The sequence below is a fragment of the Balaenoptera musculus genome, chromosome 19 (assembly GCF_009873245.2).
Source record: "Balaenoptera musculus isolate JJ_BM4_2016_0621 chromosome 19, mBalMus1.pri.v3, whole genome shotgun sequence".
NCBI classification, from domain to species: domain Eukaryota; kingdom Metazoa; phylum Chordata; class Mammalia; order Artiodactyla; family Balaenopteridae; genus Balaenoptera; species Balaenoptera musculus.
This window is the reverse complement of record NC_045803.1, coordinates 3,437,981-3,452,060: the sequence shown is the minus strand read 5'-3', so window position 1 is coordinate 3,452,060 and position 14,080 is coordinate 3,437,981. Positions and strand designations below refer to the sequence as shown.

The 14,080-nt window shown below is 55.3% G+C and overlaps 2 protein-coding genes across 2 annotated transcripts; both read right to left on the bottom strand.

Annotated features, from left to right (window-relative positions):
- Positions 1 to 739: 739 nt before the first annotated feature.
- On the bottom strand, positions 740 to 4,287 carry TNNI3 (troponin I3, cardiac type). Its single transcript, XM_036834470.1, has 8 exons — positions 4,135 to 4,287; positions 3,813 to 3,825; positions 3,573 to 3,659; positions 3,080 to 3,121; positions 2,692 to 2,823; positions 2,203 to 2,292; positions 1,498 to 1,674; positions 740 to 896 (listed from the first exon to the last, which is right to left on the bottom strand). The coding sequence occupies exons 1-8, from the start codon at positions 4,143 to 4,145 to the stop codon at positions 813 to 815; spliced, it is 636 nt and encodes a 211-aa protein (XP_036690365.1). The 5' UTR covers positions 4,146 to 4,287; the 3' UTR covers positions 740 to 812.
- Positions 4,214 to 10,568, bottom strand: DNAAF3 (dynein axonemal assembly factor 3). Its single transcript, XM_036834457.1, has 13 exons — positions 10,501 to 10,568; positions 10,308 to 10,396; positions 9,868 to 10,010; positions 9,419 to 9,512; positions 8,139 to 8,296; positions 7,660 to 7,842; positions 7,325 to 7,450; positions 7,098 to 7,220; positions 6,723 to 6,852; positions 5,977 to 6,091; positions 5,734 to 5,808; positions 4,792 to 5,649; positions 4,214 to 4,287 (listed from the first exon to the last, which is right to left on the bottom strand). Exons 2-12 carry the CDS (start codon positions 10,390 to 10,392, stop codon positions 5,241 to 5,243), a joined length of 1,641 nt encoding a protein of 546 aa, XP_036690352.1. The 5' UTR covers positions 10,393 to 10,396; positions 10,501 to 10,568; the 3' UTR covers positions 4,214 to 4,287; positions 4,792 to 5,240.
- Positions 10,569 to 14,080: the final 3,512 nt, after the last annotated feature.

Below are 14,080 nucleotides of genomic sequence, written 5' to 3'. Positions count from 1 at the left end.
ACACTGATCTTTTTTGGTATCCCCCTCCCCCTTCCCAGCCAATCCACAACCTTGAACTCTAGGGGCTTCCTCACCCCTCAGTGCCAGTGTCTGTCTCTCTCCGAATTTCTGATTCTATGCATTTCTCAGGGGTTGGCTTTGGGCCTCTCTCTGCATCTCTGTCTCTGAGTTCTTCACTCTGCCTGTCTCTGTGTCGCCAGTTTTTCTCTCTGCATTTCTGCGGTGTCTCTGAGTATCTGCCTCTCTTGATGTCTGGCTATTGGTGTCTGTGTCTCCAGGTGTCCCTGTGCTTCTCTGTGACTCGGTTTCTGTCTGTCTTTAGCTCTGTGTCTGTTTTTATCTTTCTAGTTCTTGTGTGTGTGTGTGTGTGGGGGGTCTCTTTGTATCTGCAGTTCTCCCTCTGTGGGTCCTTATTTCTGTCTCTTCCAGGGCGAGGTCATCTCTGTCTCTCTGTGTATATCTGTCTCTGTTTCCCCTTCCTGTGCACTTCTTCCTATGAATCTCCGCCTGTTTTCCCTCTCGCTTTGGGTCTCTGCCTGGCTCTCTCTCCCTGGGTCTCTGACTCAGTCTGTCCGTGCCTGTGTGTCTGTCTTTGGGCCCTGGTCTCGGCACCTCTGTGCAGCCCCACGTGGAGACCCAGCTCTGCTCCTGATGTGCGCTGTGGCTTTGGGGGAGCCTGGCCCTCAGGTCTCCCGCCTCTCTCACACCTAAGCCCCCCTGGTAATAGACACACAGCCACTCCCAGCTCAGAGAGAAGCTTTATTCCTCGGGGCCGTCCTCAGGGCCAGGGCCAGGGCTGCGCACAGGCCGGCTCAGCCCTCAAACTTCTTCTTGCGGCCTTCCATTCCACTCAGCGCATCGATGTTCTTGCGCCAGTCTCCCACCTCCCGGTTTTCCTGGAGGAACGGGTCAGAGGTTAGGGTGTCTTCCTGGTCTACAGGCTCTCAGATATCCTCCGCTTGCCCTCCCGCCTGCTGGGCCACTCTATTCCGGATGCCCCTCACACAGTCTGGCTCTGGAACACTTCTTGTCCCCTCAGACGATCCCTTCCAATTTGCCCCACTTCCTGTCTCCCTGCTGCACTTCTTGTCTCCCTCTTGGACTTCCTGTGTCCCTCCTGCACTTCCTGTCTCCCCTTTGCATTTCCTGTCTCCCTCCTGCACTTCCTGTCTTCCTCCTGCACGTCCTGTTTCCCTCTTGGACTTCCTGTCTCCCTCATGCACTCCTTTTCTCTCATGAACATCCTGGAGACATCACGCACTTCCTGACTCTTTGCCACTTCCATTCTTCCTAATGCACTTCCTGTCTTCCGCTTCTACATTCTGTCTTCCTCTTGCATTTCCTGTGTCCCTCCTGTACTTCCTGTGGAAGACCCTTACCAGATACTTCTCCCCACAACTTCAAGTGCCACCTGCCCTCAGGCTGGTCCCTAGAATTGCTCACACACACACACCTTCTCCCCTAAGCACCCCCTTTCCTGGACATAGCCACACTCACCTTCTCTGTGTCCTCCTTCTTCACCTGCTTGAGGTGGGCCCGCAGGTCTAAGGACTCCTTAGCCCTGGTCCCCAGCAGTGCCTGCATCATGGCATCCGCAGAGATCCGCACTCTACGCAGAGTGGGACGCTTAAACTTGCCCCGAAGGTCAAAGATCTTCTGGGTCAGATCTGCGATCTGGTAGCAGCCATAAAGGGAGGTGGAGAACCTTCCTTCCACTTCCTCTTTGCCTCACGCTTCCACCCTGCACTTCCCTCCTATCCCAATCCAGGTTCTACCTAGCTTAGGCTCCTACCGCCTTCGAGACAAAATCCAAGCTCCCCATCCTGAAATTGGAACCTGATCTGCCCCAGCCTCATCTCTGAAAACTACTGACACATCCCGGTCCAGCTACACGCATCTCACAGTTCCCTGGCCCACACCTGAACTCACTTACCAACACTTGAGGCTCCAGCCACACATTTTCACAAACATATTTTTCGCTTTCCCATCTCCTGGGTTTTGCATGTGCTGTTCCCTCTGCCTGGAACAGCATTCCCTGACCGTATTGTACTCATCCTTCTGCCCCCTCCCTGCCAGGCTCACAGTTGTCCTGGGTCTCCTGGTGTCTGCAACCATAAGCAGCTGCAAGGGTCCAGGCTGAGACCAGAGCCCCAGGCATCACCCCCTACCCTGAAGCGACCCAGACGGCCCAGTGTCTCCCACCTCTGTGATGTTCTTAGTGACTTTCGCCTCCACGTCGTATCTCTCCTCATCCACCTTGTCCACGCGGGCGTGGAGCTGTCGGCACAAGTCCTGGTGGAGGAATGCAGTGTGCGTGGTGGGGGGAAGGCTGGGGGTCTGGACTCCTGGGGTCTGAGGGAGGAGGAGCTGGGGACCTGGACATCTGGTCCTGGAGGAGTAGATTGAAGCCAGACCCTGGGGAACTGCGAACAAAGCAGAACTCCAGAGCCAGGTGTTCTGAGAATCTGGACTGGAGTGGGCTGGAGGAACCGACCTCTGGGTTTTGAGATTGTAGGCAGCTGCAGGCCACATTTCTGACCTCCTGAGGGTAAGAATTGGGAGATTGGACCCGAAGGTCCTGAGCAGAAAGGGGGCATAGTAACTGTACCCCTGAGTCCTAAGGGATGCAAGATCGGACAGTAGGAACCTCGGATCCCGGGCTAGGCAGGAGTCCCTGATTGGAGCGGGTACCTGCAGATCCGCGAAGCCCAGCCCGGCCAGCTCCAGAGGCTGGCACCGCGTGCTCAGAGCACGCCCCTTCTCTCCTCGCCGCTCCTCTGCTTCCCGCTCCAGCTCCTGTTTCGCAATCTGCAGCATCAGGGTCTGGGGAGGGGACGACGGGTACGGTAGCACAGGTATGGGGATGAGGACAGAGCGGGATAGCCACCCCCGCCGGGCCCCGCCCTCTAATCCCAGGCCTGCTTCCAGAGACCTGCCCCCCCAAGGTTGATGGCCATCATTCCAAGGCCCCGCCCCTCCCTTGCAGGGCCTCCCGCCCACTTGCTCTTCCGAAGCCCCACCCAACTTCCAAGCCCCGCTCCCTGAAGACACCTAGGCGCTCTCCCCAGGCTCATCGCACCTTCAGCTGCAGTTTTCTCGAGGCGGAGATCTTAGACTTTTTCTGCCGGGGTGAGACAGAGCAAGGAAGGATGAGCGAGGAGGATCCGAAGGAGGACGCCGGGAGGGGCTTCAGAACCCGCCCCCTCAAGCCAGGTCCAGATTTAGTCCCGCCTCCAACTCCAGCCTTCAGTCTACGGGAAGCCACGCCCCTCACTCCCATCCACCAATGTGGTGTCTCTGGCTACGCACCTCCCCCCACCATCTCTAAGCAATCTCATTTCCCACGGGCAGCGGGACTCCGCCCATAGGCAAGCTCTCACCAATCAGAGCCCAGCCCTCTGATAAACTCCGCCCCTGAAGCGCCTCATCCGCTTGGGCTCCGCCCACGACCAAAGTCTGGTAAAGGCCCTGGCTCCGCCCCTCCCCCCCAAGCTGCGGGTAACCCAAGAATCCGAATCCAGACCCTGCGAAGTCCCGCCCGGCCCCGCCCACCGCGCTGGCCCCGCCCTCACCTTGGCGTGCGGCTCCGTGGCGTAGGCGCGGTAGTTGGCTGAGGAGCGGCGTCGTACAAGGGGTGGCGCGGGGCGCGGGTCCCCCGTCTGGGATTGGGGGAACGGAGCTGAGTTATCACAGGGACACCCCCCTCCCCAGCCCCTCTCCATGCAGTCTTCCAGGGCTGCAGCCTCTCGCCCCAGAGCCCTCCCGGCAGCGCCCTCCCTGGCCAGGCGGGTCCAGCCCACGCCGACTCTCACCGCATCGCCGCTCCTGGAGGGAGAGAAACCAGGAAAAGGGGGTTAATGGTAGGCCTGGGTCCTGTCCACGCCGTGTCCTAAGGGACCCCAGAGGCCCCTCTGACCGACAGGTCCGGCCCACCAGCTGCCGCTTCTCGGCTCCTAGGGGTCGGATTCCCAGACTCTTACCTCATTCCGATGCCCAGGAGTCCTGTCCCTACCTCCCTTCTCAGGCCTGGAGTCCAACCTCGCAGCTCTCACCCCTCACAGGAACCCGGGAGATCACCCCCCTACCCGACACTGTCTCGGGCCTCAGGGGTCCCGGTTACCAATCTTCACTCACCGGTCCGCCATGCTGAGTCTCAGGCCAGGGGTTGCGGAAGGCAGAGCAGGGGACAAGGGGCTCTTGGAGGGTCAGTGAGGGGGCGTCCGGAGTGACCTTGAAGGCCCCTGGGGCTTCTGTCTCGTCCGGTCTGCTCAAGTCTCACTGAGGACACTGAGATAAAGGGCGAGGACAGAGACTAAATATATTGCTGCCCCCTCCTCTCCCTGCCCAGGATTCGAGATAACGGGGCGCGTGAGGGCTGGGGCGGGCCATGCTCCAGCTGGATCACCCCTCCATCTTGGCGGCCTGGGAATCCAGCCCCTCCCTCCTCCCACCTAGGAGTCCAGACCCCCAACCTCTCCATCCTCAGACCCCGATGGGTGTCCAGGCCCCCAAAATCCTCTTCCTTCTGACACAGGAGTCCAGGCCCCCAGCCCCTCTTCCCTCTGACACAAGAGTTCGGACCCCAACGTCCTCCTCCCTCAGATCCAGGAGTCTAGGCCCCGCCCCCTCACTAAATTGTAATTCTCCTTGAGGGCTGGAACTTTTTTTTACCATGTTATGGTCAGTTTCAGTGCCCCAAACCTGTTAGCCAATCCATAAATTTTGCTGATTTATTTGAGAATCCAGGTGTGGGGTGCCCAGGCTCTCAGCAGGCAGCACGGAGAAATTCACCCCTAGCCCTCTTGGGAACCCAGAAATCTGGTCTCGAGTCTCCTCTCTTGAACACTCCTGCCCCTCCCCTCTCCCAGCCCTGGAGACAGACTGAGGGCAGGAAAGACACATGGACACACGGAGAAGAGGATCTGGCTCTCTTTACTTGGACCACCCTAGTGTTGACCAGCCTGTGAGAGGAGACACCCCCAGCCCCTAGTTAGGAATGGGATGCCTGGGGATGACGGGACCACGCAGAGGGCCTGAGCCCCAGGGCCGGATCTCCAGGCTGGTTTTAGAGTCTTGGGAGTGGAATGTAGAACTCAAGAGAACAATCTAGAATTCTAGGAATAAAATATAGAATCCCAGGAATGGAATCTGAAATTCTAGCGACACCTCTGGCGCTGAGTGAGAATGCTGGGAGTATAATTGAGTATTCCAGAGGCGCGTTCTGATTCTAGGACCCGACTTTAGAAGTTAGGGATTGGGGAGTTGGTCTCTGGAGGTACAGTCAGACTCTCTGGTTTGGGGGTCTGACTCCCTGTGGGTGGAACCAAAGCCTCCAACAGTGAAGCCTGAGACTCTGAGGGCCGTTTGAGGGGTTCAGAGGGTGGGGTCCCGCCTTCAAGGGGCTGAGTCAGGTCCTCGGGGCGAGGGTTGGATGCCTCAAGGGGCGGGGCCAGGACTTCAGGGGGCGGAGTCCCAGATCCCACAGCTGGGTCCTTGTGGCTGGGAGCAGAGTCTCCGGCCTTGTAGAAGCGCGCGAAGGTCTGCGAGCGCCTGGCCCCCGGCTGTGGGGCGAATCCAGCCGCCTGTGCTAGCTCCCCGACCCGGGTGGAGAACCCCTGCAGCTGCTCCTGCCGCAGGTCCACTAGGAACCTGGAACCAGGAAGCGGCGTGTTAGGGGACCTGGCTTTCCGCCCCCAGCCTGGAAGTTCCCCGCCCTGCTCTCCGCTGGCTCACTGGGCTAATTCTACAATGAGGCGTCCTCCGGGGGCCACGCAGGCCCCGAGCTCAGGGCTGAGAAGATGGACCATCCTGCGGAGAGAAAAGGGGAGGGCCGAGGCTCAGACTTTTAGGTCCTGAGGGAAGAGGCGGGCTGGGGACCTAGACACTGATTAAGGAGGGTCTGGAGGCCTGGATTCCTGGGTCTGAGGGAAGAGGGGTTGGGGGAGGGAAATCTGGGAACCTCCCAGGCCCTCTTACCCACAAGCCATGTAGAGAAGCTGGAACCGTCCCTTGTAGCAGCTCTTGTGGTGGAGGGTCAGGGCAGAACCGAGGGACAGGAAGTGGACCGCAAAGGATTCCGGGACAGGGGCTGCTGGGGAAGGGAAGACTGGCAGGGTTAGGCAGACAGACAAAGCTTGGAGATGACTCGCCTTGTCCGTCTTCAAGCCCTTTCTCATCCTTTCTCTTAGGCAAATTCCTGGAAAGTTCTGGGAAGATTGGCCTGGCACGCAGAGACCCATTTTACAGACCAGGCAACTGAGATTCAAGAGAAGAAAAGAGAGTGGTTGGCCCATGGCCACACAAGACATCCATTCACCCGGGAGGGCCAAGTTAGGGGATGGGTAGAAGGAGGCACGACCAGACTTGGGGGGGGGGCTCTCCAGCGTTAAGCTGGGACCCAGCTTAACCTTGTTAAAATGTTCTCAGCCTCTTGGACTTCTGCAGGTAGGATGAGAATTCTACTACTGGAATTCAGGATGCTAAGGATGGTGTGAGGATTTAGGAAAGGGAGAGAAGCTCAAAGAGAAGAGAGAAAAATAGACCGGATGTCGGGAAGGGGAGGTCACTTGTCCAGGCATTAGATACCATATCAGTCCATGCTTGGACTTGAAACACCAGGAGCCTGAAGCCCGGGACGGGGGTCCGGGTCCCATTCTCTCTCAGACATGATCACCCGAGCCCCACTTCCCATCTCAAGGAAGAAGGCTGAGTCCGTCGCTTACCAGGCTCCGGGCTTCCATCCGCGTCGCCTTGCACCTGCCCGGGGTCTCCCTGGGCGGCTCTCGGGCGCCCCCAGGCGGCCATCTCTCGGAACAGCTCCGTCACGTTGTGCTGCGTGATCTCGCCCGCAGTCTTTAGGGGAGAAGGGGCGTGGCCGGATGCGGGGCTAGGACCGCGGGGCCGGGCTGGCAGGGGAGAGGCTTAGAGGACGCCACCCCCACACTCCCCCACCCCCAGAGCTAGCATCTGGCGGGCAAGCTTACACTTCCAGACTGGCCCTAGGAAGTAGAGAGGGGGCGCGTAGGGGGCGGCGCCTGGACGGCAGGGGGCGGGGTCTCGCGGACTCGCCTCCAGCCCCAGCGCCTCCAGCCTCAAACCTTGATAGGCTGCCCGTTGCTGGTCCTCAGGAGGGTCTCGTCGTCCGCTTCGATGCCGAAGGCCACGAAGGGCCCCGTGACGATGTCCCCCCAGTACCCGCGCGCTGCTACGCGCTCCCCGCGCTGGGAAATCAGGGAGAGAGGAGACGGGTGAGGTCGATGTTCGGGACTCCGACTCCTGGGCCCCCGAAAAGAAGCAGCAGCCAGGGCAGGGAGTGGACTCGCACGTGGCTCAGGAGGCGACCGGACGCCAGAGTCCGGTTGGGCACGTGATAAGCGCTGGCGTCTCTGAGTTCAAAGGCGACTCCTGTGTCCCTCCAGCGCCGGAACTCACTGGCGTGGATGACTCGGGCCTGGAGTGGGGGGATGCAAGAAGAGGCCTCAGTGAATCTGGTATATGGATCCCAGGATCTCCTCCCAAAGACCCAGCACTGAGGGCCTCTGGCACCCTTTTCCTTCAGACCCAGGATTCGGGGCCCCCAACCGCTGCTTCCTCAAGCCCCAGCCCCTCCTCCTACACACCCAGGACTGGAGACCCCAGGCCCCTCCTCCCAGCCCTCACCCCGCGATCGTGCAGCTTCATGTGCAGGTCCCAGTCGCTGACACCGCGCCGGGCGTCGTACCGGGAGCCCAGGTAGTGGCGCAACCTCGAGTCCCACAGGCGGCTCATGGGGAAAGCCTCGGGCCCCTTCTCCCCTCCGGCCCAGAAACGGAACACGGCCTCCAGGGCGTCGCGCTCGCGGAACTGCGCGGCCAGGCCCGCGTGGAGACAGAACGAAGGAGAGGCGGCTGCAGGGACCGCGGCTTCTCTTACCTGATCCTCCCTTCCCTCCTAGGGCGTGGGAACGATTCTCTTTTTTCTCAGATGAAGAAACTGAGGCTCCGAGAGTAGAAGCCACCCCCAGGGCCATATCCCACTGTGGGAGCCGGGGAGCCCTCAGCTCGATCCATCAACGCAAACCCTTTTGGACTGCCCATCCCCATTCTTCCCGCCGCCACCCGGATCCCCGCCGGTGACGGTCGCAGGCCGGGCGGCGGCACCTTGAGGGCGCCCAGGCTGAGCCAGGGCAGCTGCTCCCCCAGGCGATCGGGCTCCGGGACGAGGCGAGCCAAGCGGCCGGCCTGGGCGCGCACGAAGGCGGCCACAGGCGGGCGCAGCAGCGAGTTCCCCCACACCTCCAGGAAGGTCTCGCTCCTCTCTGCGGGGAGGGGGGAGAAAATTAGAGGAGGGGGCAGAGGAGTGAGCCCAGAAATGAGACCCGTGCAGATGACGCATACCCACTTTATAGTGATCTTCTTATTCCATAGTCGTGTAATGAGCACAACGGACCCAGGCAAACTCCCTACCCACCCGAATAGCTAGAACACGAAGAATAACTTACACCTCACCTAGGTCTCCTCGCCTATTCCTTCCCACCCCCTGCAGGTAACCCCAATCCTGAATTTCATGTTTGTTTCCCTTGCCTTAAAAAAGGAAAAGTTGTAAAAAAAAAAAAAAAAAAAAGGAAAAGTTGTATATAGATATAGATGGAGATGAAGATCTATGTGTGTTAAAGTGTTGAATATTTTCATTTTAATTAAGAATCTTATAAAAGGGACTTCCCTGGTGGCGCAGTGGATAAGACTCCGCGCTCCCAATGCAGGCGGCCCGGGTTCAATCCCTGGTCAGGGAACTAGATCCTACATGCATGCTGCAACTAAGAGTTCGCCTGCCGCAACTAAGGTCACACAGCAAGCAGAGTCAGAATTTGAACACAGCCTGCCTGAGTCTACACTCTGCTCTAGGCACTAAACTGAAGTTTTTGTTACTGGGAAATAATCATTTCCCACCCAAATCCTCCTTCTCCCCCTCCTCCTTATAATCTCACTTCCAAGGCCGCTTCCTCCATGCAGATTCCCTGGGGTGCACACCTCTAACTAAGGGAGACTCAGGCCTGAGGGAGGCTTTGGGCAGGACTGAGCTCAGCTCAGCCAAACCCTCCCCACATCTGGGGGACTCACTACCTCTCAGGAAGCCCTTTGATGTCTTTTGGGCTTCTCCCTTGCTAGGAGGTTTTGAATGATGCTTGCACTGTGTCATGCACAGTTCTGAGAGTTTTATGTGGCTTTTCTCCTGGAATTCCCGAAATGATTCTAGGAAGTATTATCTTTTATCCCCATTTCAAAGGTGGGAAAAGCTGAGACTCTAAGGCTACCAAACAAGTGAGCAAGTGATGAAATAGGGAACAATGTCCAAAATGTTTAACCGCACCCTTGAAATGCCAGAATTCCTGCAGGGAGGGGGAAGGAGCTGGGGGCCAGATTGCCGGGTCTTTGCTGACCTTGCAACCCCATCTTCTCAGGATCCTCCAGGGCTAGGCTGAAAATCAGCACGTGTCGGGCTACAGCTTCCATATTATTCTCCAGCACATAAAACTGGATGGATGGACAGGGAAGAATGATTCTGAGACCTGTGTTCCTGGCCCCTAGGAGACCCTGGAGTGGGAAACCTCAGCCCCCTCCTTCCACAGGACCCAGGAGACCTGTACACCAGCCCCACTCCTTCAAACACAGGAGTGTGGGCACTCAGAACCCTCCTCCCCATCTCTACTCAGGAGACTTGATCCTTAGGCTCTCCCTCCCACTTCAACCCAGGAGTCCCCAACCCCAGCCCCTTCCCTCCTCAGAACCTAGGAGTCTGGGTCCCCAGCTCCCTCCTCCCTCAAGGACTCAGGAATCTGTGCTCTTATCTTCATCCTCCTCCTTCCAGGATCCCATAATCCCAGCTTACACGGAACCTCCTTCGAGGCCAGAGAGCCGCCCGGGCCAGGGTCCGTAGCAGGTGTCGCCCATCCACGGAGCCCAACAGCAGCACATTTAGCTCGGGGGTCCCGTGCTCTGTATCGGCCTGTGAGTCTGGGTCCACAGGAGGACCTGACAAGACGACAGCGGGCTGGGGCTGGTGGCCTGGAGAGGGCCCCCTGAAGCCACCCCCAGAACGATGGACTACAACTCCCAGCAGGACTTGCACCCCTGGCCTTGGTTTTAAAAGGAGCTGTGCCTCTAAGCGTTCTGGGACTCGTAGTTCGCAGAGGTATCTAGGCTGTCCACTGGAGGGCACCCCCCGCCCTTGGAGCCTCAGAGAACGTTAGCGCCAGAAAGTTAGTGTCTGCCAGGCTGTGAAAGCAGCCGCTGTGTCGGATGATTTGTGGTCCTGAGTGGGCGACTCACTCTCAGCCTGCAGGTCAACCGCCGGGGACAGGCCCCACCAGGACACAGAGCCGAAGCCAGTGCCCGAGCCCGCTGGTGTGGTCATCGCCCTGCGGGACAAACAACCCGGGAGTCCCCAAATATCGTGTCTGCATTGCCCACCCATTCCCCTCTCACCTCTGCTGACTTCTCGCCCCTTTCACACCCCCCTCACCTTTATCCTTCCAAATAACCCGAGACGTCCTCTCCCTCCCCTCTCGGTGCGGCGCTGGGATCCGAAGGCCCCTACACAACTGCTGCCCATAGTCCCCGCCCTTTTCAATCAGTCGGCCAATAGGAGTGGGCGGGCTGGCACCACCGCGATCAACTGACCAATGAGAGCGAGGGAGACCTGCCGGTTGCAAACTTTTAGCCAATGGGAGCGCTAAGGGTTTGTGGGAGTGGTGGGCGAGAGGACGCGGTTGTCATGACGACGGCGCTGGAGGAGTAGGGGCGGGGCCGGAAGAGGCTGGGGCGGAGCTGGGGACGAACCAAATTTCTGGAAGCTGGAGGCCTGGGCCGATTCAAATTTAGACAGAACGGAACAGAATCTTCATAAACCCAAATTAAACTGAGGTGGCTTAGACCTTAAACTATAGACCTCTGTGGCCCCATTTCCCCTCACACCCTGGCTCTATCACACAGGGCTTCTCTCCAGGTGAGAAAAACACAGCGAAGTACTGGGGCCAGCTAGCACTGGCCCCGGTTGTTAAATTTTCAGGAATTTTGTGACCTGGTTTTACACACAATCATTACTAAAAATTAAACTTTTTACTAAATTAATTACTAAAAATTAAATTCCAATTAAATACATTAAAATAAAAGTAATCATACTCAAAACTCATCACTTCCTACTTTATTATATTTTACAATTATTGATGGTCTTAAGGTTATTTACAGCTATTGTACCTGTAAGAAGGAAATGCTATTTTAATGCAATAGTTTAAAAAATGAAGTTGGCAAACTAGGACCATGGGCTGTCTATTTTTGTAAATAAAGTTTTATTAGAACAAGGGCCAGGATTAGGATAAGGCAGAGTGGTCCAAGTGAAGGGTCAGATCCTGTCTTTAAATTTTTAATATTTTATTTATTTTTCCATCTTGTATTTCTTTTTTGCATTAGTTTTGAATTTTAAAAAATATTGCATTAAAATACTATCTTGATTACTGGGTGTGTTGGTTTTGGTGACTTTGTTTTTGTTTTTGTTTTGGCTTTGCCTTAAATTTTGGAACCCTTGTTCTACTCTGGGAAATACTATAGGATGGTGTGGTAGTAGGCATCTCTTCTCAACTCTATATTCAGACTTCACATTGGTGGCTTGAAATCAGCCACAGTGACAGTATTTAAACCACGGAAGAGGGCAAGCTACACAACAGGGCTTCAGAGAGATGGTAACAGCACACCTCAGGAACCACACCAAGTCCTCTGTTGTCTCCAGGTCTATATGGCTTGTGTTTTTGTTTATTTATTTATTATTTATTTATTTACTTGGCTGAGCCAGGTCTTAGTTGTGGCACGCAGGATCTTTTTTTTTTTTTTTTTTTTTTTTAGTTGCAGCACATGGCATCTTTTAGTTGCGGCATGTGAGATCTAGTTCCCTGACCAGGGATCGAACCTGGGCACCCTGAATTGGGAGCATTGGGAGCATTGGGAGCGCAGAGTCTTAGCTACTGAACCACCAGGGAAGTCCCTTTATGGCTTGTGTTGCTCCTTCTAACATCCTCCCCTTCTCCCCATGGTAAACTCCAACTCATCCTTCCAACCTTAGCCAGGGATCTTCCTGAGTTCTGCTCCTGCTTTTTCAGCAGATGGACACTGTAGTCTACCCTGTGACTCCCAGTACTTTTTATCTGGGGTTGAGGACCCTTGAGAATGTGGCTTTTTGTGCCAGACATGGCTGGGTTTACACCTTGTCCTGTCACTTGCTGGCTGAGAGAAGTTGGCCAGGTGACTTAACCTGTCTGTGAGTTCCACAAGGGCAGGGACTCCAGTGAGGCACATCTCCAGATCATCCCCAGCACCCAGCCCAGGGCACAGCACCCAAGGAGCCTCGGTTCTCTGTCCCCTCTCCTCACCCTGCTACATGAACTTAGCCAAGTCAGTCACCCTCTCTGCCTCAGTTTCCTGCTCTGTAAAATGGGAAAGGTAACATGCAGCTAGCAGGAGTGTGGTGGGTTAAAAGGAGGTCCACCTGCCTGCTGAGGACAGTTCTGGTTAGCGGGAAGGAAATGAAGGCTGAGTTTTCAGCAACGCTCCAGGAGTGGGCCAGCCAACCTGGGCCCCTCCTGAGTCAGCCTTCATCCCACTAGAGCCCCAGATCCTGACTGTTTCCAGTGAGACATAATGTCTTTTATCTTCATCACCACCACTCTCCACAACGCTTCCTCCACGGAGGAGCCAGAGTAATCTGAAATGTGAACCAAGCCATGCCACTTCCCTCTAAAACCCTACTGAGGTTTCTCACTGCAGGTAGATACAATCCCAGTTCCTTAGCTTCACTTCCTAGTTCCTGTGTGATCTGGCTCTTGGCTGTGTCTCTTAAGTCATGTCCCCACCCCCACCCCCATACATCCGCCCTGATGCTCCTCTCCAGCCGCACTGGCCTCCTGGCTCTTTTGAGAATACATCAAGCCTGTTCTTGCCCCCAGGGCCTTTGCAAGGAACTTGGGGTTCCTTCTGTATGGAATTTTCTTCCCCCTCATCTTTGTGTGTGTGTGTGTGTGTGTTAAAATACACACAATACGAAGCTTACAATTAATGATGTTTAGTACATTCACAGTATTGTGCAACCATCACCACTATCTAGTTCCAGAAATTGCTCATCACGCCATAAGGAGACCCCATACTCATTAATCAGTCACTCCCCGTTTATCCCTCTCCCTAGTCCCTGAAAACCACTAGTCTACTTTTTTTTTCTCTGTGGATTTGCCTATTCTAGATATTTCATATAGTTGGAATCATACAATATGTGGCCTTTTACGTCTGGCTTCTTTCACTTAAAATCGTGTTTTCAAGGTTCATCTATGCTATAGCATGAATCAGTACTTCATTCCTTTTTGTGACTGGATCATATTCCATTGTATTTCCCCTTCATCTTTGGAAGCCTCATGCCTTCTTGTCATTCATATCACAGCCTAAACACTACTTCTTCAGAGAAGCTGCCCCTGACAACCCTCTTTAAACGATCTGAGCCCTTACTAGTTTCCTTCCCAGTTTGGTCGCCACTTGTAATGGTTTTATACTTCTCATTTGTCTGCTTACTTGTGGAGACATAGACCCAGGGATCCCAATGTCATCATCTAACTCAGAACAGATTCAATCCCAGGATTTAGAGAAGGACTTCCTGGATGTATGATCCCGAGCAGGTCATGTTAATTCCCTGAAGCACAGTTTCCTCATTTGTCAACTGGGAATAATAATCGTGTCTATTTCATGAGGTTACTGTGAGGATTATTATCAAAAGTAGCAAAAGTAATAGTAATAATAGTAATAATATATACATAGTACTGTCTTTATAAAGATGCCCCCCACTCACTCACACATGAGAAATTACTGCATTCCTCTGGAGAAATTTTTTAGATTTCATGGACCTCACAACCTAGGTAACTGATCAGATTTCCCTTTTCCCCTTGGCCACCAGGAAGCTCAGGGGTAAGTTCTGCCCCTTTCCTTAGCACATGGCAGTACTTGTTGGCTCATTTTCCACTTTACCTGATGCTCAGAGAGCTCTCTTGCCAAATGTCATGGACCTTTGT